Source organism: Alternaria hordeiaustralica, assembly GCF_023758085.1.
Source record: "Alternaria hordeiaustralica strain BMP 2776 chromosome Unknown scaffold_18, whole genome shotgun sequence".
NCBI lineage: Eukaryota > Fungi > Ascomycota > Dothideomycetes > Pleosporales > Pleosporaceae > Alternaria > Alternaria hordeiaustralica.
The window spans coordinates 242708-267939 of NW_026056790.1; the positions used below are offsets into that span (position 1 = coordinate 242708).

At 53.5% G+C, this 25232-nt stretch overlaps 7 protein-coding genes across 7 annotated transcripts; 3 read left to right on the forward strand and 4 right to left on the reverse strand.

The window, feature by feature from the left end:
* Nucleotides 1-3: 3 nt before the first annotated feature.
* On the forward strand, nucleotides 4-342 carry J4E84_007806 (uncharacterized protein; the record flags this gene model as incomplete). Its single annotated transcript, XM_049390385.1, has 2 exons — nucleotides 4-199; nucleotides 296-342. 2 exons carry the CDS (start codon nucleotides 4-6, stop codon nucleotides 340-342), a joined length of 243 nt encoding a protein of 80 aa, XP_049241845.1.
* Nucleotides 343-712: 370 nt separating this feature from the next.
* J4E84_007807 (uncharacterized protein) lies at nucleotides 713-2139 on the reverse strand (the record flags this gene model as incomplete). Its single annotated transcript, XM_049390386.1, has 2 exons — nucleotides 713-1843; nucleotides 1912-2139. 2 exons carry the CDS (start codon nucleotides 2137-2139, stop codon nucleotides 713-715), a joined length of 1359 nt encoding a protein of 452 aa, XP_049241846.1.
* A 1033-nt stretch (nucleotides 2140-3172) lies between these two features.
* Nucleotides 3173-4189, reverse strand: J4E84_007808 (uncharacterized protein; the record flags this gene model as incomplete). Its single annotated transcript, XM_049390387.1, has 2 exons — nucleotides 3173-3880; nucleotides 3929-4189. 2 exons carry the CDS (start codon nucleotides 4187-4189, stop codon nucleotides 3173-3175), a joined length of 969 nt encoding a protein of 322 aa, XP_049241847.1.
* A 3323-nt stretch (nucleotides 4190-7512) lies between these two features.
* Nucleotides 7513-9446, forward strand: J4E84_007809 (uncharacterized protein; the record flags this gene model as incomplete). The annotated part of the gene is made up of 3 exons (XM_049390388.1): nucleotides 7513-7531; nucleotides 7674-8420; nucleotides 8494-9446. 3 exons carry the CDS (start codon nucleotides 7513-7515, stop codon nucleotides 9444-9446), a joined length of 1719 nt encoding a protein of 572 aa, XP_049241848.1.
* Nucleotides 9447-13246: 3800 nt separating this feature from the next.
* Nucleotides 13247-15148, reverse strand: J4E84_007810 (uncharacterized protein; the record flags this gene model as incomplete). Its single annotated transcript, XM_049390389.1, has 1 exon — nucleotides 13247-15148. One exon carries the CDS (start codon nucleotides 15146-15148, stop codon nucleotides 13247-13249), a length of 1902 nt encoding a protein of 633 aa, XP_049241849.1.
* A 5330-nt stretch (nucleotides 15149-20478) lies between these two features.
* J4E84_007811 (uncharacterized protein) lies at nucleotides 20479-21111 on the forward strand (the record flags this gene model as incomplete). Its single annotated transcript, XM_049390390.1, has 2 exons — nucleotides 20479-20971; nucleotides 21038-21111. The coding sequence occupies 2 exons, from the start codon at nucleotides 20479-20481 to the stop codon at nucleotides 21109-21111; spliced, it is 567 nt and encodes a 188-aa protein (XP_049241850.1).
* A 589-nt stretch (nucleotides 21112-21700) lies between these two features.
* Nucleotides 21701-22608, reverse strand: J4E84_007812 (uncharacterized protein; the record flags this gene model as incomplete). Its single annotated transcript, XM_049390391.1, has 3 exons — nucleotides 21701-22179; nucleotides 22236-22296; nucleotides 22432-22608. 3 exons carry the CDS (start codon nucleotides 22606-22608, stop codon nucleotides 21701-21703), a joined length of 717 nt encoding a protein of 238 aa, XP_049241851.1.
* Between the last annotated feature and the right edge of the window lie 2624 nt (nucleotides 22609-25232).

Sequence of the window (25232 nt, forward strand, 5' to 3'; positions counted from 1 at the left end):
ACCATGTCCGGCATTCCCCCCTCCCCGCGCTTCTTCCAGCAGCCGATACGCTACATGAAATGGGCCTCTATCAACAAGCCGGCATACTTCTACTCCATCATGGTCGGATGCGCTGGTCCCATAATGGTCGTCACCGTTCCCCCGATTCGGAGATATATGGGCGAGGAGCAGATCCCCAAGATCCCCATGACATACCCAGGTACGTGGCGGATGGCAAACAATGGTTGCTAGGATAATTGTTGGACCGAGGAGAGGGAAACATGGAGAAAGAAGACGGTTTACTGACTTGTCATAGTACCAAAGGGACAACGGCCGAGGCCGACGGGCTTCGATGACGAGTAGAGGACATCAGGGGAGATGGAGGAGACAACTGGAATGAAGCTTTCACTCGGATTCAAGGAGATATCAAGTCAGAATATTCCCTTTCACTTCAGTACACCATAAGAATACAGTCATGAATCATCATTTTTTGTCTAACCGTGGAGGTAGTCGAGCCATTATCAAGAAATTTCCATGCCCTCATAGACCCTTTTGCCGACTACAAGTAACCCAATACCGCATTTCCGTCCAGCCATAGACCCGTTTGACGCCGACATACCAACCTAACCCTCACTTTTGAAAAACCACACAACGCCCAGGAGGTCCTCACGGCATCCTGTGAAGCTCAAAACCAGCCCAAAAGCACCGCCTGGCGGATACCTCAATCCAAAACCTAATCAATCTTAGCCCGCTTACCCCTGGTATCCTCCTCGTCATCATCACTCTCAAACTCGACCGAATCTTCCTCCTCGTCACCCTCCATACTCATACTCCTCTCCTGATGCATCCTCGCGGTATCCAAATTCTTGCGAGCAATGTCATTGCCGCCAGGCTTGTACGCCCTCTTAGCTGGAAGGACCCTAGGGCCCTCACTGTCCTTGTCCCACGGGTAATCTCCCTTATCGAACTCAGTACAAGTCAGATACTCAACAGGGAAGCGATGGATATCCAACTGGCAGGTTGACTTGAGGATCTTGTGCTGGTCGACGACGGTCTTCATGCACTCCTTGATCTCCAGCAAATGGTTCTCCAGGACGTTCATGGCTTTCTTCGTCATGGGGAATTTGGTGTGGAACTGGTTGATGACAGACTTGTCCATGTAGGAATCTCCTGCTGTGCCGATCGCCTTGTAGAGTTCGAAACCGCAGTCGGAAGCGTGGCGGCCTTTGTCCATGATGAGGCGCTGACCAATCCAGTGGCGGAAGAAGGTGAGTGCTATCCAGACGAGGATGTCTTTGGCGTAGGCTTCACGCTTGATGGGGAGGTCTTCGACGGGGAGGCGCATGGTACCAGGGTAGAGGGACATGACGGCTAGCTCGACGGCTTTGCACTGGCCGAGCATCGCGCGGTGGTACTTCTCGAGCAAAGCGCGTAGACCAGGGACTTCACGGAGGTAGTCCAGGGTGCTGCGGGAAGCTTTCAGGACTCTCCAGTTGCCGACTAGGTGGACGATGCATTCGCGGAAAATGAGTTCGCTGCGGATTCGGTACGACATCTCGATCCAGGCGTGCGGCTTCTTCTGGATGGCGCGGAAGAGATCCTGGCCATGTTTCAAGAGCGCGATCTCGATGGGCTTGGAGATAAGTATGGTGCAGCCTAGGTAGTCGGCGATCTTGAGAAGCTGGTAGCAATCATGAAGGGCGGCGGACATGTCGGTGTCGGCAATCTTGAGCTCTTTGTTGTAGAAGGCATAGAAAATGCTTTCGTAGTGCTGGAAGGTCTTAACGGCTTGGGGGATACGTCCGTTTTCGTTGACGATTAGGCCGCTGCGACCGTCGGCTCGCTCGGCAGTTGGTGTGAGTTCCTGGAGATATCGTTGTTAGTGACTGTTATCGGTAACTTGAGGATAGGACAGGGGTTAGAGTTTCATACCACGAGGTCAAGACGGCCGGCAGGATGTTGCTCGGAAGGCAGGTCCTTGAGTTCGATCATCCAGCGCGTTTTGATACCCGCGTTCCTGGCGCGGGTGTTCAATTTGACGGCGTTACACTCGGTCAACAAATCGGCGAGGAGGGTGGAGTTACGCGCCAGAGTACCAGAGTGGAACTTGTAGCGACGCTCATGGCCGAGGACGACTTCGACATCTTCTGCTTGGTTCATGTTGAGTGATGGGTTGTTGTCGGGTACCGAAGGCCTTATGGTGACAATGCTCACAGCAAGAGAAGAGTGCCGAAGGCTAGAGGCGACAAGCAAGGGGATTATGTATGCAAGGCAAGCACTGTTGTCAGTTACCAGGTGACCCAAATGTTTGTAGAGTGGAGAGTGTGGAGGAGTGTTGGAGCAGACAGGTGAAGAGATTATATAGGGAAGTACTGGGAGCCTTCTGCTAGCGGCTGACCGCCCGCGTGGTATTTCCCAAGGTAAAGGTGGACAGGTAGAAGAGCCCGAGCGCAGTGTCACAAGGTGGACCAGGCCCTCCAATGGTCGCAAGAGTGAGAGACAGTGGGGTTTCCGAAGGTCGACGGGCGCGCTGTGGGTACGTCAAACGAGCCGCCAAAAAGTCACTGAAGTCCTCAACACCGAAATTTTACATCCTGAATACAAATTGACGCGGAAGTAGTAGGCTTCAAGCCATTCAACTCCTTGAGTTGTGTAGATACTTCGAAATACATGCAGACTACGCGCGATAGCCAAAGACTCGTATACTGCACTACAGAGTCGTGTGCGCGAAAGCATCTCTATAACTAGCAAAGCTAAGACTAGAGCACTCAGGAGTAGTCATGCTTTCTCTAGAGACCTTGGACTACTAAGAAGAGATGTCTATAGTCACGCATATAGCAACACGCTTTGATGAAACCTAGAACAAAACGTATGTAGAAGCTATTGTGCATGGTTGCTACATCCTCACTACACATACACACAGATCTCTGAAGACCTATACGAGGCTAAAGGCCAACTCAGAACGCCAAGTTTCTGCTCGTGTGAGTGTATGAACGAGTATCGTGTGACACTGCTTCCCTTCACATGACAATCACATAAATTGTGCGAACTTGATTGTGTTGATCCAAAAGTGAAATCAATTACAGATTCATGAGGTTAAATATATCATACAAGAAGGAAATCAGAGCCCACTTGGCACTAGGCCTTGCTCATAACGCCATCCGAGGAGGTCGATGGTACCTCTGCAGAGACCTCACATCCACTTCTGTGCTTGCTGCATACCGCTGAGCTGGTTGAGTCCTGGAAACTCCGTAGTGCTTCCGTCAGGGAGACGTTGCAACTGCACTCCTCGTACATCATCTACATCCTTGAAGCAGTGAGTCGGATGGCACAAGTTCAAGAGCAGAACTGCCGCAATGATGACACCACCCTCCAATCCGATGAAGTACTTTTGGGTGTTGGCAATATGGCCCTCCCAGCCCTCACTCAGTTCCGCGACGCGAAACACGCACCTTGTGAAGATGCATAGGGTAGACAGGGACAGAGCCGCGAGGAAGGCTTTGAATGGCCATGAACGGCGGATGATAGCTGGCTGTTGATCCGGAGATATCTGGCCTAGAGATGTTCTTCCTTGGTATGTGCGCCATGCAAAGTCGAGGGCCAGCAGAATGAAGAGGAGCATGGTTGCGACTTGGAAGGCTAGACCGGCGACCATGATGTGGTTGCCCTTCTCCGGGTCCTCGCCGTTGTGTGTCGCGACGCTAGCCATACCTCCGCCAGCGGCCTGAAGCACAAGTGAGATGAAGTCGCAGGGGATAAAGATCTTGGGGTATGAGAGGGGCTTGATCCGTGAGTGTTGTGGGCCGACAGTGGTCACGATGCGCGAGAGGCAGAGGTAGATGCCCGCAGCGAGGAAGGCAGGTGCGATGGTCAGGCAAATGATCTGGATGAGGAAAGGGTTCTGTGTCGTGTCAGTCCTAGAACCGACGAATACAATTCACAGACGTACCTCAGCGAACTGATCTGCATGTGCTAGGATGCGCCCGATATAACCGACGACTTCAATCGCGCAACCCGTTCCCATTGCGACAGTGAAGCCAAGCCATCTCTTTCCGATAATGCCCTGCACCAGGTAGGCGATAGTCGAGATGCCGAACAGCGCAGCGAAGGCGATGTTGGTGGCCAAGGAAGGTTGATAGCCCCAGTATGCCCACTCTTTTAGGCATACCTCTGATATGTGGTAGCAGGGCCCGTCATAGCCGATTATCATCTTGGGCGAAGTTGAAGGCGTGTTCGCTTTTTTATTCCGTGGGGGAGCAGGGAAAGGGAAAGATTTCAGTGCGGCAGTTGAAATTATACCCTGTGGTTGAGGGTCGCTAAGGCAAGGAAAAGGCGGTATCCACCTTGGAAACGAGAAGGTGAGTATTAGGTACCCAGGCAAGCTAGTGAGAAGATGCGTCAAGCAAAAGAGTGGAACGTAAGCGGGGTCCCGAGTGTTGTAGGCAGGGACGAGGGAGGTGAGGGAAGCTGACCACCAGGGCAGTCGCGGTGAGCGAGAGGAACGCGCGATTGCGCTGGAGTAGGAAGAACGAGTGAAAGAGGACGAAGCGTCACAACACCAGCTCGCAAGGCTGCGGATGGAGCGACGATATAAGTACCGGTGTGATGACCTTCTCGCCTAGGAAATTGTACGCATCAGTGCAACCATGGTACTGAAGCCCGGTTCACCAGTACGACCCAACAGTACAACCACCAATTACGATACTGGCTACAAAGCGGACACTTTTTGTTACCGGCCGTTATGGTTACAGGGACCTGCCGCGCGTTGCAGGACGAAATGTGCGATTGGACACTGCGACAAGAACAGACTGCGGACTATTGACTTACCGCTGATTGCATAGAAATGTCCTTTCTTTTGGAGTGTCAAGCTTTCCACCCAGCGCTGCACGTGGCTCAAAAGCAAAAAGCGGTCTCACATTGTATGTGTGCACTGACCTCATCTTCGTACACTTCCTCTTCTGGTCGTAGCGTAGAGCTGCAATGTTGGTAAAGATGATGCGGTCGATCCCGAGCGAATGTTAGCTATCTCAGCTTATCTTGCTAACCATCAACAGGCCTCTCTTCGTGCGTCACCAGTGAGCATTTGCGTGAGCAGCGAAGCAAAGCAAAGCTGACTTGAGAATCTGCAAAGGGCATCAGTGACCAGGACTGAAGGATGTACCGAAGCTACAGTTGGGGGGACGATGCGGCGGTGGTTTCATCAGAAGATGTATACCACTGTTGAAAAGGCAAACATAGCCATGTTCCTGGCTTACATGCGCAAGGACGACCCATTGTTGCTCAGAGATACAACGCCATCCTTGATTCCAGTACAGTTCCTAAATCCCGAGTCGAAGAAAGTTACCGGGTATCGATTCATGACCTTTTCCGTAAACGCCAATACAGTGATAAGATCAAGTGACAGCAACGGGAATAGGTGACATCCAAAAGGTATGTCAGTTGTTCTGGTCCGCGGCAACAGCTATTCTTTAGTTAGGTGATGGTAGTGGTGGTGGTGGTGGTGTTTCGAGCCGGGTATTCTCAGCCAACATTCTACTGAATGCGATACCGACACCTTCGATGACGGCCAGGAGGATGGCGCAACCGATAGCATTATTGCGCATGGCTTTGGCGCCGCCTCGGACCGCCAGCGCGCCTCCAGTGAAGAAGCCTCCGATGATGGCATTCCACGGATCGTCCTTCTTCCTGCAAATGTATCAATTAGTATGTGTCTGGTTTTTCGTCGCGACTTGGATTCCTCGTTGGCCAGAGAGGAGCCTCCGCACCTGATGCCTTTCACAGCGCAATCGAAGCTGCTAAAGAGGCCACCCCATACTCCAAAGTTACCACCAAGGACAGGAGCGCGCGTTCTCAGGGCGACAATGGCACCGACGCGTCGCTCGCCATGCGGAGAATTGCTGTTGGAGCTGTGAGCACCTTCTGGCTATACGACGTGGTGGTGAAGCGAGTACCGGAACCCCTTTATGCCATGCCAAACTGCCCCTCCGATGGCCTAGGAGTCGTTAGCTTTGAAACCGAGGATGACGTAGCCAGCTGCAAGCAATCGGTAGGACTTGCCCCCATGCAGAACGCTCCGCCAAAATCACTAAGGGCAACCCAAGGGCAAGGGTCCCGGCTGTGGTCCATGGACATTGTGGAGTGTCATGGAGTGTGAACGTGACTTGGATTTGGTGTTTGGGCGTTGCCATGTGCCTGCGGGGTCAGCTCACGGATGCAGGTACGACGGGGTGCCGGAGCAAATCCGATACCAAGCATATGACTGAGAGCGACTTAGTTTACAATCCCTTTGGATAACTTATCCTCCATGTGCATCTAATCGGCGTAGTCGATGTATTATGGCTACGTGCGAGGCAACACACATACATTTGCAGAAAAAGTTACCTGTACGCCAACGCTGCACCTGGGGGCTCACCTGGTTCCAGATGGTCCTTGCTACTTACCACGTCGCTATCTATGGGTATATCATGATCGATAAGTCATGGCTCTACTAATGCAAAGTTTATATCAATCACAGCTTTGGAGCAGGCGAGGATGACAGCATCTCAAATGCACTCCTATTTGCAAGAGATGGAACATGGTGCACCAAGTCTTGTGCGTGTGGCCTTTGCTCCTCACTACGAAGCATGGCGGTGACAGTGCGGGCGGACGTCTCGGCAGGCTCCAATACCGTGGACGTGTTCCGAGTCGGGCAGCACAAGGGGCTTGAGACGTAAGCGCAACGGTACTTGGATAAATCTCGAGATGATTAGAAAGCAAAGAATTCCGAGGAAAGAGGCGAGAAGGGCAGGCATGGCTATCATTTGTCGGACGGCCAGGTACAATCCCCAATGATCAATCCCCTGCTCGCCCTAGCGCCACCAGCACGGTCACTGCAAGACAGCCTGCATGCAAGCCTACGTCGCCATCCTCCGACAGCTGTGCATGCACCGATACACTGCTCTGTTGTTTCTTGCTGTCGTCGCTGAACACGTCCCATCTGCTCTGCGATCTTGTCACTCGATTGATCGCGATATACACTAGTACGGACCCTGCTTTGGCGAGCCCGAGGCCACATCAGTTGAGCCCAAGTGCCTGTGTTGGCTTGGCGGCGGGCGAACCCCAATCCCACGTCTTCGGCATTGACGCATCATCAACGCTGTCACTCGTTCCAACCACCTTCGAGACACAATCTTTCCCCCGTGATCTGGTCGCTGTTGGTTCTTTTGGAGCTGTTGTCAGCTGTATACTGTCAGTGTTAGCATCGCCGAGCAATAGAGGGGTTCTCCGCTAACTGGCCACCAGTACCGTCCCTCACACAAACCCCTCGAAAAAGGTGCGTAGAGCTCCAGAACCGCCACACCCCGTCTCGACGTTGTTTGGGAGAGACGCCGTGCTCCCCAGGCGGCTGTACACCGGCGATACAGACTGCGCGTGGATGATTGCTAATACGGGCAATACAGCACGAGAGGGACCGACTTGGATATAGTAGCACTGCTGGGAGTCACGTCCACCCCACAGTCTTGGTGATCGGACGTCGGAGGAAGGATTGCCACCATGGCAGCGGCGACTGCGGGTAAGTAAAGGAAGTCGTTGCGGGCAGCCTGCAACGCTCTTCACCATTTCCTTCTGCCACCATGATGCATCCATCAACATGCCTCGTCTGAGCCTCCTCCCCGGTCTCTCCAGATATCTGACATCGCTTCTCCCCTTCGCAGGCTACGAGTGGAACCGCTCTTCGCCGCTGCGCTCCTCGCCCGACACATCATCCTCCATGTACCCCGACCGGCCCATTCGCCCTCTGCCCGCCCGTTCTCTACGCGCCCGCTTGTCCCCCGAGCAGGCCGAGACGATTGTGTACCCGCACAACCCGCCTTCTACAGGGCCGCTCTTCAACTACCCGCCATACACGGCCGATGAGCGTGTCAGACCTCACAGGACTGGGGCTAACGACCACCACGCCTGTCATTGTGGCCATACCCATTCCGAGGTCGAGAGCGAGGAGGAAGAGGACGACCGAAACGGACCGTTGCCGTCGTCCCCGAGCTATCAGTACAGTAGACAAGCGTCAGGCAAGCCGGCAGCGGGTGCGACTGGTGCCTATCGCAAACCAGGTTCGCCTGCGTCTTCGGTCGATGGCTACGAGTCATTCGAGAACACGAACAACAAGAAGAAGCGCAAAATCCCCAACATGGGTAGCAACGGGTCACACCACGCGAGCCTCTCCGCGGATCTGACTGGCATGGGTGTCGCACCAGTTCACGAGGCAGGCGCCATGGACGACGGGGACGGCATCGCGCGTTACTACGGCTCGGCGCCCTCGACACCCCAACACGCGACAAGTTCTGGAACCGGCATCTCAGGCGCAGGCAGAGGGCGTTTCGGCCGATCTGGCTCGGGACGGTCAGAAAGGCGCGTGTTGGCTAGTTCGACCAATCTCGCCAACGCCAAAGGGAACAGCAAACGTACGGTGTCACCTCGGGAATTGATACGTCTTTACTACTAAAAGAGTCCGTGCGCTAACGATTTGTTTTCTAGGACCTCCGGAGCAAAGCGGCATCATCTCCACTGCCATTGCCAACGCAAACGCGACCCCGCCACCCCCGGGCAACGAAAACGTGAGCCTTCTGCAGCAGGAAGCCGCCAAGCATACTGCCAGCAAGACGCAATTCACTTTCACCTGCGGCTCCGACTCGGCCAACAAGATGGTCTGGCCGGGCCAGGAAAACGGCCAGTACCCCCAACCGCCTGGCGCATACCCCAATGCCGCTGCCTCTCCTTCACCCCACCCCCAAGCCACCCGCTCACGGCCCCCCGTGCGCCCCGATGCGCCCATGGTGTCTACCCAGGGCACTCAGACCAGCCCCAACATGAACGGAGCAGGTGCATACCCCCCACCGCCCCTGCCCAATGGGACTGCACGACGTCCGACCGGACCTCCACCGCCGCAACAGGCACCGCCGCCTCGAAAGCCACGACGTAGCGCCTCAAAGCTGTATGAGTATGCTGCCCGCAAGCGTCGCATTCAGCAAGAGTACGCCAACTTCCACAACCCGCCAAGTCAGCCGTGGATATGCGAATTCTGCGAATACGAGGACATATTTGGCCATCCTCCTATGGCTCTGATCCGGCAATATGAGATCAAGGACAGGAAGGAGCGCAAACGTCTGGCAGAGAAGCGGCGGTTGTTGGAGAAGGCCAGGATGAAGGGACGCAAGGGCAAGAAGGCGAGCAAGAAGGCACAGAACAATGCCAACAACGCTCAGCACAACCAAAACCCTCCGCCTGGCGGCTACGACCGACGCGACGATGAAGGTTCTCTGGATCCACAGGACGAGTACTACGACGACGATTACGACGAACCGATAGCTACTTGTCCACATGGTTGTCAGCACCACCCGCATCCTCCGCATCCACACCCGCACAAAGTCCCAGGCCTGCCTCCTGGGGACCCTCGGGTGGGAGGGCCGCCTGTTGCCAATGGCATCTAGCAACCGGACGAGACGGGGTGGGCCGTCTGTGTTCTTGCATTAAGTCTTCTTGTACTGTCTTTCCGTGCCGCCTTCATGGTCGGAGTTGTTGCAGCTGTTGCTCGGGTGTCTAGACGCGGTGTCAAACGTATCTTCGAGATGACAGGGGGCTAGCGCATTCGATCAGCCACGTTTTCCCTCGCCCACAGCCTGACACCTTACCGAGCATACTCAGCAACCCTCTCCAAAGGCACACTGTTTCGTTTTGTTTGCAGCGTTCTAGCGTCGTTTTCCAGCATTGTTTCCCAGCACTTTCCCGGAGTCATCGAACCGTTGGTTGTTTCCAATTTGACACCACCAGATCATGACTCGTTCCCAACCCCCTCACCTTCACGACATATCATGAACATATAACCATACATAAACTCCACTCAAATAGATAACCTCTCAACTCCAGCACTGAGACGGACTGTATTGTATTGTACATATCCCGCCGGCAGTGTATGGAGGGAACATTACAAGATACCGGATGGCGTTCCAAGTTGGGCAGCTTGTCCAGTTTGTTGTCTCACACTCTTGGTCGGCCGACTGTCCACATATCGTCATGTTACATAGTATACAAGTTGGTAATTACTAGCTAGAAAATCCATTTTATGTAACAACAAGCAATCGATCAAACTTCCATCCGATCTCGCTGTGCTCTTTGAACTGCGCTGCATCACTATGCTTCGCGATGCTGTTTTGCTCAGAGTCGTGATTTGAATATATTTTCATTCCTCATTTCTCATATCCATGCAATCGATACGTCTTTATATGCAGCCTTCTACATCCTCTCGACAGGGCTGAGCCCAAGCACCCTCATACCATTGTACAAGACCTGCCTAGCAGCAACATACAGCGCCAACCTAGCAATCATAACGTTCTTCTCCGAGCCCACAACCTGCAAGTGGTCGTAACTACTGCTGAGCGCATGTGCCATCTTAAACAAGTACGTAAGCACCGTAGTGGGTTCCTGTGTCTTGAGCGTGTTGAGGAAAGTGTCTGGCCATGACGCCAATTGGCGGACCAACTCCACAGCCTTGTCTTCTTTCAGCAGGCTCAAGTCAGCGGATGTGAGGTCCAAGTCAGCGAGACTGGGGTCCGCGTCGCAGGCTTTGCGGTATATGGAGCAGAGACGGGCGTGTGCGTATTGTAGGTATGGGCCTGTGTCGCCTTCGAAGGAGCACATACGGTCCATGTCGAAGGTGTAGTTGTTGATGCGCTTGCCCTTCATGTCTTGCACCATGACGGCAGAGATGCCTAGTGTGTCGGCGGTTTGCTCGGGGTCTTTGACTTGGGCGTATTTTGTCTCGTTTGTCTTCATTACTTCGTGCATCTTGTCACCGACGTCGCGGAGGATGTCGTCGAGGAACTTGGCTGTGCCTTTTCGAGTCGACATACCTGTGTGTTGTTAGTGACCTGGACGGAGTGTAGGGGATGGGAAGGAGGTCATACCAAGGACCATGCCGAAGTTGATGTGTTGGCACTTGTCTGAGATGTCTTTCCTGCCCATGAGCTCTTCGATCTTGAAGAGTTGGGCCAAGTGCAGGTCTTGTTGTGATGCGACGACGTAGATCATACGGCTGTGACCCAATTAGCAAGGGGTATGGAATGGTAGGAACGGGCTGGCATACTCAAAGTGGTACTTCTCAACACGCTCAATCGCAGCGCCAATATCTCGGGTCAGGTACAGCGAAGTACCGTCCTTCTTCTTCACGACGGCCTTACCCAGCTTCTTAGAGTGCTTTGTGAGGTCGACAATGACAGCGCCCTCTGAGTCCTCGCAGACCTTCTTCTCCCACATGATCTTGGCAGCAAGGTCCATGCTCTCGTCCTTTACTTGGGACTCTCCGCTGTAGTCGTCGTAGTGGATGTTCAGTCGGGCATATGTTTGCTTGTACTTCTCGATGGACAGGTCCTAGGCACGTCAGTATTGGTACTTTACCCTTTGTGATGCGTCTACTCACCCTGAAGCGCTTCCAGATGCCGAGCGCCTTGGGCTCGCCGTCTACCATGCCCTTGAAGTATTTCCTAGCCTGCTCGTCGATACCCTCAGCTTCGATCTTCTTGACCTCGGCCTCCTGCTCCGACGCATCCTTGCCCTCTTCCTTAAGCTTCGCAGCTTCAGCCTTGAGAGCCTTCATCTTCTCCGCCTCTTCATGTTGTACGTTGCTGACCCTGACGTAGATGTCATACAAGTGTCCAATGGGGTTCTTGACGAGTTCCTCCTCGTTGCCGTAGAGATCGAAACCAATAGCCAATACACCGTATTGCTTTCCCCAGTCTCCGAGGTAGTTCATGCGAACAACGTCCCAACCAGCGCCCTCGTATAGGTTTGCGAGGAAACCACCAATGATTGTGCTTCGCAAGTGACCAGCGTGGAAGGGCTTCGCGATGTTGGGTGAACTGAATTCGACGATCATCTTCTTCGCGCCGGAGGAGGGGTCGAGCGGGTTCTTAAGACCGAGGTTCTTGTTGAAACCATAGGCCTCCTTGGACTTCAGAACCATGGGCAGGACGAGCGAAGTGAGCGTCTCTGGCTTGGAGAAGAAGCCAATGGATGTGTTTGTGACAATTGGCTTCTTAACCAGCGGCGACTCGGGGAAGGCGTCTGCCAGCTCCTGTGCGAAGGCCTTCATGTCCTTCTTCTTCTGGCGCAGCGCGGGCACGGCCAGCTGCAAGTCTCCATGCTCTGGCTTGGCCGTCCATGCTAGTGTGGGGTATATTATTTGCTTGTCTACGCCTGACACGGACGAGAGCAGCTCGGTGATGTGGCTCCGGTAGATGTCGAAGGGGTTGAGGGCGGGGTATGTGTTGGGCTGTTGCGGGACCTTGTCGAGGCCGAGCGTGGCGAGTGTGTTGGTGAGGTCCTCCATGCTGACTGGTGGGCGCGCCGACGCGTCGAGGTTTCGGAGGGGATTGAGGGAAGTAGCGTCGAACTGGAAGTAGTCTCGCAGTAGGGTGGAGGCAGCTGCGACTCTAGGACTGTTGTGCCCGTGTGGGATAGGCTGATTGTGCAGATAATGTCGCGGACGTGTGTGCGGTCGCAGCGGGGAGGAGAGTGTGTGGAGGGTGGACGCGCGCGGGGTGGTGGGCTTAAGGGCAGGCAGTGTCAGTATGACTGGACTACGGCTGCGTCTCTGAGTCAAAGGAAAGGAGAGAGTCGCCAGCGGCCTCGTCAGACAAGCGTTGCTAGAGGGGAAAAGTCTGGCGCGACAAATATTTGCCAGGCTTTGCTGCATGCCAGATGTGGGGTAGCTGCGATGCGTCAATGGTTCGCGAGAGATGCGAGCAATCGCGCTAGTATAAAATTTAGGAGGGGCTCCGATGTGAGGCTGAACATGGCCTGAGCCCCCAGCCTGCCATCGTCGCAGCCACCCTACTCATCCCTCACCATCACATAGCATCACCTCGAGTCAGCTCATCCAAGAAAAAGCTCTAATTACAAAACCTAAGCGCCTCGAAAGTCCAGACCAATCTGTGCCATCGCCGATTTCGCGCAACAAAGGTGCCACGGCGTCGACATGAGGCTCGTATACGCACGCCTCGCACGATTCGGATCTTGTGCCTCCAGATTCTGACATGCGCATAACCTACAGGGCGGCACATATGCGTGCTGATGTTCCTGCGCGTCGCCGCGGCCAGCCAGGTACTACATGCGCCATGCATGGCTCGTATACAGGTCGAGTCAGATGCAGGCCCGTCAATGCGGAAGGACGAGTCGGGCTCACATGTCATGTGTACTTCCACCCTACGACAGGCTCGCGTCTCTTGTTGCGCTCTCATGCTTTGTCTCCTGAGCTGCCTTTGGTTACGTGTCCAGCGAAGCCCAGCTGCTCTCGGTTATCGTCGCAAAGCCTGGCGTATTCGAGCAATAACCGCAGAGTGTAAATGAACATATCCTCTTTGCGTAGGACCGAATTAGCCCACTCCTGGCCGCTGAATGCGATCTTCTCTGCTGCTTTGTCGTGGGCACCATACAGCACCGCCACATGGTCATCTCCAGTGCCCAGGAAATAGTCCAAGATAGCGTGCATGTCGACAAACGAGTTGTCCATTGGCACAAAGTGCAGCCATGGTATTAGTCGGTCATCGTGCCATTCGGAGTAGATCGTCGCCTTGATGGGAACAGACGTCGAACGTAGGAAGGAGAGATAACGCCCAGAGAAGGAGTTGCCATCGATATCAGGGAGGAGCTTGTAGTCGAACTGTTTGGACATGGGGATCTTTTTTACAGTCCCGAACCACTGCTCGTTGTAGTCGCAAGTCCGCTTGCCAGACTGTGGGAAGCACAAAAGGTCCGTGAAGCCGACATTCGCAATCCGGTCGAGCCAAGTACCCATGTTCATGTGTCTCGTCGCTTCTAGATGATACGTGGTGTATGACTGCGGGCTGTATGTTTGGCCTCCTTCCGCTGCCTTTGAGTCCATCTCAAGGTTGTGCACATATGTCCCATTTAACATGGAAACGAAGCGGTGCCGATGGAAGCGCGTCCAGTTCTCTGCCTTGTTACGACCTCCACTGGCGACACCCCGCCATACAGCGCCTGCTGTTTTCTCCGACCAATTCTTGCCATGGCGATTTGTGCCTGAGTAGTCACCGCCTGCAAACGCCTCAGAGAGATAGGCAGCGGGAGGAATGAGGATATCCGAATTTTGCTGCAACTTCGTTTCACCGAATATGGGCACTAGAGCGTGAGTCGTTGATATCGAAACCGGTTCGATGAATGTTCCATGGGACTCTTGTAGATGCTTTTGTTGGCAAGCATCTCTCACCAAGTCCCAGTTCTGCACGTAGCCTTTATACGAGCGCTCTGGATAGCCCCGAGGAAAAGGAGGAGGTCCAGCAAGGTTCGTGGCGGCGACTTGGTTCCGGCCAGGTGAATCGGGTGGACATGCTTTCCGCGCCAACTCCCAATATGGCTCGCCCGGTCCGATCCAGTTCACTTGAGGCGGCTCTCCGGACGTCTCATCCAAGGCTTGGAAGCTGCCGTACTCAGAGATGGTCTCGTCACCGGGCAGTATTTTCCTCGTCAGGGTCTCAATCTCGGTGTAATTGCTCATCTCCTCCCACGGTACGATGACTCGACTCTCATCCATAAAGTTGACGGCGATATCGAGATCAGGTAGCAAGCCTTCCATGCGCCTGACCATGTCCCACCACGCGAACATACGGTCCGTCGGCGTGCCTGGACCCTGGTTTTCCGTCCTGGTGGCGGTTCCGTTTCTTACTGAGATGCGATGTTCATAGTGTTGTGCAAAGCCACGCATACTCTTTGCAGACACACCCCAGAAAGGTCTTAGATCACGGTAGATCTGATCGAACAGTCCTTCGACAATGACCGCATCGTGTTTCTGCGCATACTCAAACCAGGCGTCAAAGTGAGGTGGTGGATTACGACCGCGCCTTTGTCGGTATGCTTCGGCTGCCGAATTTAGGTCGTATGTTCGTTCTGAGATGAGCTCTTCAAATTTGCGTTGCGCGTCAACCATGAGCTCATCGATGGGATGCATTTGCTGCGTGCTTGGACCATGATGGATCAGCTTGTCGCGATGCGCGGGTAGTGAAGGCGAGCGGAATTGCCAGAGCAACAAGATGCTATTACAGAGAAGCAGGACGCCCAAGCCAGCCGTAAAGACGATGGCATTGCGAAAGCCGATGAATCGCGCGCACCGCTGGAACATGTTGATGGAGGCCTTTCGTGTGGCAGGTTGTAGCAGTGACGTAGGTAAGTGCCAAAACAACAAACAAAAGAAAATTTTGCGATAGGCTACGCCACTTACAACGAGAGCTTTCACCTCATGTTCTGGCAGGTACGTGAAAGACGAGGTGAAGGGGCGGCCCTTGCGTTCTGCTGGGTAAAGGCAGGTCCGTCCCAACCAAACGACGCGACTGCCGCATGACGCAAGCAGCCAGCAGCCCCGAGAAGGAGCCGTTTTCTGCTCTGTAAAATCCATTTACGCCTCAAATTTGTTGCAGTGTCGTGAGAATTCCTTGCGCGTCGCAATGTTTATACAGCCGTATATTTGTTGTACTGTTATATGAAATGTTCTACACATGAATATAATCTACTCACGACATAGCTGTAAGTATTGTGAAGAGCGCATCAAAAGGTTGGACGGACATGTTGATTGGGACCGACCAGTCCTTCGCTTCCAATCACAGACATCAACGGCGTGTCATTGCGACTCCAACTCGTTGGCGTATTACCAAACACCAGACTCTGAGATTCGCTCCCGTGGGCGCACGCGTCGATGCTGACCCCAACCGCTGGATGCGCACTAAGGAGAGGACTATAAAGCCTTTGGAAGTAGCTGTTAAGAAAACTCCGTTATGTACTGTAGTACCTAGCACGCGCGCCCTTGGTCTCACCAAGCTACGACTGGCACTTTCACTGACGTAGGCACGATGGGCCTGTAGTGTCGGAGTCCTGTGTCGCGTACCGCGATCTCACGTCCCACGTGGTACCCATAAGCCGTCAAACGCCTCTCAATAAATGTTTCTACACGTTTTGATGCAAAGAAGAAGTTCGGGTAGTCGCATGGGGTCGTGGGTGCGCTATCCGACTGAGGCGTTCTCATGGGTCGCGACTCCAAAGATGTTGCCTTGTTCGATACCTGCAACATCAACGGCCTTGGTGCTTGCCAGCGTGACCGTACAGATGTTTGCAGTAGATTTGATAGATAGACTCTGCCTAATTAGCGACCTGTTAAAGCTTCTCTCCAAGATCGGTTGAAGCGCAATCTGAAGCGACTGAGATTGAAGACGTACTGTCCACTTGATGTCAAAACTTCCTGCAGACGTCAACCCCGACAGGGTACAGGAGCACTCGAGTGATGCGAGACTCCCTCCACAGGCACGCATGATGCACCGTCGGGGGCTGGTAGGTAGTATGCCGGATGGAGTGATGAGGCCCGGGCTCAAGTGCATTTCATTCGAGTTCTCTGGAGCCCGCCTTGACCTTGACTGAATGAGGCGATGTGTTTCGATTGTGTGAACACACACCAGCGTGAAGATATGGGTGCGGTCTTCTCACAGTCTGACGTCGCTCATGCTAGCGGCTGAACCCGTGTAGCTGTTTGGGTAGATCCAAAGGAACTGGCTACTAGGGCCTCGTCCGAGGACAGTGGAATTGCCTGCTGTGTGGGCGTGGTTCGTAATCTCTGCTCATTTCCTATGTAAAAAGCCGGTGGCAGATTCTGAAGGCGCTAGAAATTCCATGAACCTGTACGATCTCGAACCCAGAATCTATTCTTGCATGCGCAGGGTCGCAGTGTACCTGGAAGAGCGGCGATGTGCGCAACGTCGTACAGGAATTTAATCTCCGCACCTCTCAATGTTTTGAGACATACTCGCATGGAGATCCAGGCGACTCTGAAGTGGCTTCGGGGCGCTCCCAACCGTATGGTCAACGGAATGCCTGGGTTTGCACACAGATCTGATGCAGATGGAATCGTGTAATCTGGAAGTCATCTGAGACGAACATCCTGATGTGGAAGTTCTATGTTTGCTTTTCCTCGGGAAGGGAGCAGCACGCCATGCGATCATTTGACATGGCTATGGTTTGATCACGCATGTGTCGGGGTCGACGGAGTCGATAACAGATATGAGAAGTACATCCCGAGTATCGCTTCTGATGAGGTAGATTCGAGAACCAATTGCTGATGAGCCACTCAATAGCCATGAACGTCAGTCGTGAGAGAAGGACCATGCATTGAGTTTTATGCATGAGGCAGACATAGCGATCGATTGGTCAACAAGGTAATCGATAAGTGGCTGTTATGGACGTGTAGCTTTGCAATAGCGAAATGGAGTAAAGGAAGCGCAAGCGTCTGAAAGAGGGTTGATGAAGTGGGACCTGGACAAAACTTCGGCGAGGTTTTGCATCTAGCGGTCAGATTGACGAGTAGGTCCCAGATTGTCGGATCTCGTGATAAAAAAGATCTTGTCCAGTCATGTGGTTCCGGTCGCTGTAATCCGCTTCCGCGAAAGCACCACATCATTTTCAGCCTCCACGGTTCGACAAATCAAGTCTCTAGTGGACCACAAACGGCGCTAAAGCGAGCAGTCCTTGCCGTCCTTCCTACCCAAGCTCTCGCGCATGTTGCGCAAATCGGATGCGGCCACTAGGAGGCGGGACGAGGTGAGGGACAGGGGCGCCCTGTCAAACGACCGGTCGTGCTGGAAAACCTCAAAGCCTGAAGGGAATGCTAGACCACAGACCAGGGTCTTAAGAAGTAAGATGTCTCGAAGTTATCGATGATCCAGAACTGAAGAGTATACGAGTGACGGATACAGTGTTAACTCGAAGCCAAATATCGGCTATGATGAAAATCTCGTGTGAGCAGATCTTGTACACAAGGCCACACATGATGGGGGTGCGGCAAATTCCTTTTGGAACCCTGCAGAACCGGTTTGCGTAACAACGTTCGGAAGACAGACCGGGAGGACGGCAAAATCGAGGTAGGGCGTGTTACACGATCCGGTAAAGCTGGGTAAAGAGCTCTCGATGAAGCTGACAGATGTCTAAGATGCCATGTGAGAGCTGCACGTAGCCGTTCGTAATACGAGGATCAGCTTCCGAGTATTGCTATCCTGGCACGCATTGACTTGCGGAGAACTTCGGAGCACGTTGGTTATGGCACCGAGAGCTGCATCGAATTCTTCGAGAGGGGTTTGCGGAAGTGATGTTCATGGTAGCTGGAGGTGGCTGCCAAAAGGGCAGGCGCGCACGGACAATGTCCTTGCTGAGGCCTGAGGTAAGAACTTGTCTTTTTCCGCCAAGATGATGGCGATGCCGCAAAGTACAGCGGCGCGTGTCACGCAGGCTTATACCAGGGCGATGGGCCGGTAATTGGTGGTCTGGCAGAGGCCACGCAGCTATACCATGACGTTGGTCCGTGGTCGTGCCTCGGATCGGCAATCGTGCGATGCTAGCCGTAGGGCGGACCGGCGCTACTGGCTGGGAGATGCACATCAAGAACGCCATACTCCAGAGCTCAATGGGCGACATGATGCTGGCGGCAACGCTAAGCCGATGCGCAACACGCACAGGGGCGGCGTCAATCACCATGCTAGAAAAGATGAAAGCAGGCGGACGCGTTTTGGAACTGGGCGACACTCAGCTCAGACCAATAGCGCAGGGCGGCAAGCCACGAGAGACCTGCAGCCCACTGCAACAGGTAAAAGTCTTCTAAATGCTGGCAGTCCGAGGAGTCTGTATAAGACGGCATACTCACCGTCTCTGAGCTGCTCGATCGATTACAGGAAGCAGACTGCCGCCCAGCACTCCAAGGCATTGGCTCCAGACTCCTTCATCAAGTGAGACAATCTTCATCTCCTCCGCCATCGACGACTGTCCACGACGTCCCGAAGCCGCTTTCAGGCTTGCCTCCAGCCGTGTGCATAGGATAGTGCTTGACGTTGAACACGGCAGCCAAGGAGAGGTACGTCGGAAGTGCTCCATTGATTGCAGAGGGTGTGGTCCTGGAAAAATGGCGCCCCATTGGCGGTTCTGTCGTCAATGCAAACCAGCAATAGGTGTTGAATGAGAGGAGACACGTCTGGCTGTGTGGGCAAAGCATGGCTGATATACAACAGCAGCATAGAACGTCCCAGGACTCTGACAAAGCCGGCGCCTTCTAGAGGCCCTAAAGAAGCCCCTGCCCAGCCGATATCGACGCTGCAACAGTGAGATAGAGGCACAGCCGCTGCTGGCATCACCTTGTCAAGTCACGTCAGGCACGACTCGCACAGCGAAGAAGTGCAGCGTCATCGTGACACGCCACAAGTCAACGGCGGAATAATATCCCGCACACGCTCAGGAACACGCGGGCGGGAGTGACAGGGCAGAAGGTGAGCAGTTCATTTCGCTTGGTTGCTCGTTCATCCTGTCCTTATCCTACATCCCTGTTGCCACATGGCCGGCCGGGTTCCTGTGACGCATCACATTCGTCAATTTCCCTGCAACACCATCTGCTGCATCTCTACCACACACTCCGCGCTGTCTTTTCCTTCTCTGGCCGTCCGTTGTCCGCTATTGTACGCGTCTCTCCAACCTCCGCGCATGGATATCTGCCCGCCTTTTAGCCGCATCGCTGCATTAACAGCGCAGAGGCAGGCGCAAAGGGCAGTCTCTCCACTGGAGGGCCGCCGGGATGTGGGGCAGTACCGGGGGCCTAAGCGGGCTGGCGAGCGACTTCCAAACCTCAACCTCTGCCTATATCCGTCGAAATATCGCTTGCTGCTGCACTTTTGCTCTTTGCTAGGCGGCTATGAGATTAAAGGGCCCTAGTATTGGGTTCAACTGCACCGAACGATCCATCGTCATCCTAATGGAGGGGCGGCCCCATGTTCACCAAGCGAGTTTAGATGAGAGGTCTGACTCGTGGCTTGACTTCATTTCCTATATCTTTACTATCCAACACCGCCTGTTGTTGATATAAGGCCTCATCATATGTTGGAGTCTGTTCCTAGTGTTTCCCGTCAATTCACTTACCAACATTTCGTTACTTTCCTTCCTTTTTCCACATCATTTCCCGCCTCAACAAAAAAAGACAACACTCCACAACATAGCAGCAGAGCTATCATCTGTCTGACTCACGATCTTTAATGAAATTTTACTAAGAGAAACAGGTTCAGCCTTCTTCAGATGCGAAGGGGCCCACGACGTGGACGAGGTAGAAACCAACATCCCACCCGCGGCGCATCTTCTCGGCGAGATACGTCAAACCCTCCATCAGCATCCAATTCCAGAACTACTTCGCGACACAACACCGTCGGAAACAGCCGTAGCCACGCGTCACTAAGACGCTCCGCTCGTATTGCGGGATTACTCAACGGCGAGACTGATCATCAGCTAGCCAACGCCACATCCTCGATGGCTGACGTTGCAAGACCAAGGGCGCTAGGAAGCAGGTCCGTTCGTTCAAGACATCACTCCGGAAACGCCCGCACGTCAGGAAGGTCAAGGTCAGGCCAGCATTCCCTGTCCCCGGAAGAGATCCGGTACGCCATGGACATCGTGGTGCAGCCACCGCGAACTGCCCGGGTTGGTCAGACTTTGCCCGGATCCATCGTCGTGCGATTACGGACCACCAACGCGGACACAGATGAAGCCGTAGCGGACTCGACTAATCTGGTTGCTGTCGCCGCCCTGGTCCCTGGTCCAAACACGCCAGCATCTGTGGACACGAATGCTCTCAATGCGCTGCTCACGGGGCGTGTCTTCGATTCTATTCACCCGTTCAACGATGATGAAGCAGACGGATCGATTGCCTCCATGGACATGGCCGACCCTCATGGCGTAGGCTACATGCGCTTTCCCGAGCTCATCATTCGCCAGGCTGGTACCTATCGGATACGGATCACGCTCATCCGGATTCGTAGCTCTGCTACCGACCCACCAGTCACGTCTGCAGGCAACGGCTTGGCAGTGCATGTTGTCGATAGCAACCCAATCGTGGTTAATGGGGGTGGATCTTCGTCAAATATGGCTGCATACAATGGTAAGTATCTAGTGGCAACCTATTGATTTTCTTCAGTTTCCTGATACTTTCTTGTCGCATACATAGGGGACGGCGATGTTGACGATGGTGGTTGGCTCGAGGTTCTGCGTTCCATTCAGGATCGGCGCATCTCGCGGTAGTGCTATGTTTCGGTCTCATGTTGGGTGGCATCTTGTACGACTAAAGGGTTTCTTCTGGGCATCGTGATGAGTTATGGGGAAGCAAGTGTTTTGGCTGCATGTGGAACAACCGTATCGTGAGACTACGAGGTTGGTGTTGGACCGAGGCCTGGGCTGGGTGTCAATCGGGCTGCAGGATTTTGCAGGCTCGATGAGGGAAACTTTGCTGTCTTTCTTCGTTTTAGATGCATGATATCATTAGCTGTGTATGCATGCCTCAGTTGGAGGTAAAGGAGGCACCATAATCAATCTCTCATGCTTCCGAACTTCCAAAACCCATATGCACCCATCCAATCAGGTCCTCTCAGAAAAAGAAGTATTGACGGGACGAGCAATCTCACACTTCTGCAACAACTGCAATAATGAGGGGCAGACGAAAGTCTTCTAAATCACGTCACCGAGTGGCCTTTCCAGAAAGCAACTACTTTGACATTCGTGACTAAACAGAAACATCGTAACTGACTATTTACAAGTCCAACCCTATCATTGTCCTTCCTTAACCACCTGCATTCCACCACCCACTACCTAATCACCCACTCCAACCCATCTCCTACTCAAAGTCGATGTTCGCGCTGGGGCTTCCAATACCAATAACGCTACCACTTCCGCCACCCGATCCAGTCGGTGTGCACTTCCTCCACGCAACATGAAGCTGCTGGGTGAAAGCAACAGTAGCATCATCGTTGCTCATCTCACCCGCCTGATCAGACTTCTTGTTCGTAAGTGAGATTCTGTTGTTGATGTTGAGGATACCGTTCTGGCCACAGGGCGACCAGATGGTAGCCGTGGTCTCGACGCTGTCTTGCTTGGTGTAGACTTGGCCGGTCAGGAGGGCGCCGCCGCCGACGGCGGACATTCGCGTGGTTTGCGTCTTGCCAGCGTCTTGCGAGAAGTAGTAGGTCGTGATAAAGGATCCGGTTACGCCTTCGTCGAGACGCGCCCAGCCGTGGTAGGTGGCGTCTACGACGGCGTACTGGAAGCCGCCCGGGTACTTCAAGTTCAGGTGGAGCTGGCAGTTCTTGCTGCGGTCTGGGGGAAGATTGTTAGTATTTTGTTTTGCTTTAGGGATGTAGGTTCAATCCTACCTGCCGGTACCGTGCCGGGACCGATGTAGGTCTGGAATTGATCGAATCCATAAGTGATGACCTGGTTGTAGTGTGAGCTGATTTTCTTACCATGCCGACTCTCCAGTCCTTTGGGGGTATGTAATGCCATGGATCGCGGAAGTAAGACTACATCCGTCCACTAAGCCCAGATGGGAAGTGTTGGGATTATACTTACGGTCTTGTCGGTCGAGGTACTGGTGGACACGGAGCCTTGAGGACATCCGTTACCAGAGTATGACGTGTCAACGATAGTGATCTGCTCTGCGGGAGGAGCATCCTCAGAGGTAGTCTGGGGCAGAGGATTGGCCGCGGCGAGGACCGGGAGGAGGAGAGCAGCGATTTTGGCGTGCATGTTTGCTTGTGCGGAGACAAAGACCGTTGGTGGTGCTGGGCGTTGGAGTGAGTGTCGGTAGTGAAGGCTGTTGATCTGCGATGGGTTTCAACAATAAGGCACGAAGACTTGCTTTATACACTACAACCTTTCGCGGCTTTAGACCATCACGCTGTGCAGTGCCTCGCTATGCGGCCTCGAACATGTTCCGACATGGTTGTTGCGGTAGTTTGGAGACAATGTGACCTGGAAACAGCTAGTCCAGCTCCCAAATTTAGCTTCGGAAGAAGTAATTCGGTATTAAGACAACGGTATCTAAACACTGAGCCAGGGTGGTTGAGATGCTCCTTAGATTGAGTGACCTGGTACCGCCGAAATCGGGACCTTGACGATATGAGGGATACGAGACTATGACCAAGAGCAACTGAAGATGAATGGAGGCCATCAAGTTAAAAAGGCAGTGATCTGCGTTGCAGTCAGAGGTCTGTTGCACTCGGCTGCCTTTCGGTGGTGGCGTGGCACCATGATCCAAGAGGACAAAAAACCATTATAGTGAGAATACGAAAAGCTTGGATGGGTCTTTAATTGCCATGTTGCGTGCAGCGAGGCTCTGGACTTGCATGATAGTGCTCTGCCGCGGATTGACGCGCTTAAAATAGTCTCCAGCATCGGTGAGGCAATATCGCCGTACCTGGGGTGGACGTGAAGATCAGGTGATGCGTGACCGGCAGCCAAACCGACGAGCTCGGATAGTATAGCCATATCCAGGTCCCGAATTCCTGGGGTATTGTGCTTACAGAGCTTGGTCTCGACTGGTACCCCGTAATTTAACGCGCAATATGTTTGCTCGGTAAACGGGTCGCTTAATTGGGTAATATGCGATCTGGTAAATCCTCGCTCGTCTCTTCCGATCAATATGCAGGGTTTACCCGGGATCATCAGCCATACGGTGATCTAAGCTTGCGGCTTCAAGAAGAAATGTATAGACAAGTAGAGTAAAACCATCTCCACTCGTTTTGGCTTGTCCCAATTTCCTCGCATATGAATGTACATTAATCGATCCGTCGGGGGTTCTGTTCGCCTCAAATCTCGGTTTGGGTAACGTTCACGCCTCCGGATAATTCGATATACGGAATCACAAGACTTGTTGATGCTGCCGTTCTGTTCAGCTCATGTGTTTGGTAGAGTCTCGCGAAGACAATTCCACGCCGTGCTGATCAATTGGCTCATCCGCACAAGACAGGAAGACATGTTGGAGGTCTGGATCGCCCACGAAGCTCTGTAGTCGCTCGCAGTACGCTCTTCATAGATCATAGCAAGAAGGCCTGCCACACCAGGAGACACGGAAGTGCCCGGAGTGATCAAGAGAACGGTTCGCCTTGTATGCGAACACTGTCATGCATCCACGTGCCAGCTTTTCAAGGTCAGTGAACAAGTAGGTTGTCTCCATGGAACACCAAAGACGCAAGCTGAGGGGACGTTATAGTAGTGTACTCCACAGCTACATCGTTGGTAAGCTTGTCTTTGCCATACTCGATCGAAGTCGGAAATTGCAACAAGCCCTTACGCATGTATTGAGGCGAAATGAACGAGACGACGAGGCAACCCTTCGCAGCCCAGCTCTGGAACCCGAGGAAATCTCCCACTATGTGAGAGCTTGTGTTTTTTGGGATGTACCCAGTACCCAGATCCTGCGATCTCATCTACCAAACAGATGACGACAATGCGCTCCGGGGCGTCGATCATTACGCGTGGGAGAGGGAGTACATCCTCGCTGTTGCGCTGAGCAATGGGCGCTACGGTTTGTTAAGTCCGAAGGAGACCCCTTCGCCGTCATCAGTGGCTAGGCGGATCTCGGCAGCGACACCGTATAGAGATTCCTCCGGCCGAGGTGTGGCTCAGGAGGCCTAAGTGGCTCATGCGCTCGGCTTGTTTACGTTTCGCATTCGCGATACCGAGAGTGAGTTGGTCTATTTGCGGTGGCGTTTTTGATTCAGACTCTGCAGAAGCCTAGTTCCAGCTGAACAAGTGAGCTGACCTACAGCATGAGTCGCTGAGTTATTTGTGAGCATGTGTTTGGTACCCCGCGATTAATCCGACATATTCGATGACAAAGTCGTGGCGGAGGCGCAAGCCAAGATGGCGGGACATGCCTGACGTCAAGCCACAGACGACACTGAGGGGCTAGAGCATTTGCAAGACAGCTGAGGAACGCAGACGGACTTAGTTGAGAGATGGTGACAGGGCAGCCGTTGACGCTCAGTTGCGGTAGGAGTAGAAGCGTGGTGAGGCTGAGCAATGCCAGGGCCTAGCCAAACCTTAGGGCGCTAGCGAGATCGACCGAGCCGTTTAGGCAGTCTCCACTCCGTGTGTTCCGGAGCGATCCACACCGGATTTTCCTTGTCTCCTGGAGTCCATCACCACAGGATTAGCAACAGTTGTGCTAGATCGTCGATTATCCCGCCAGCGCACAGCAGTGCATCGTGGGGTGACCCTGGGAACAAATCCCATCTAGCGACTATCGATAGTGTTGAGACGCACAAACGCCATCCAAAGTGTTGATCAGGCAGACGAAGAGCAAGGCCGTAACATCAGACTGCGAAGACGACAAGGGGTCCAGTATGAGGTTACTCGCCATATACCGT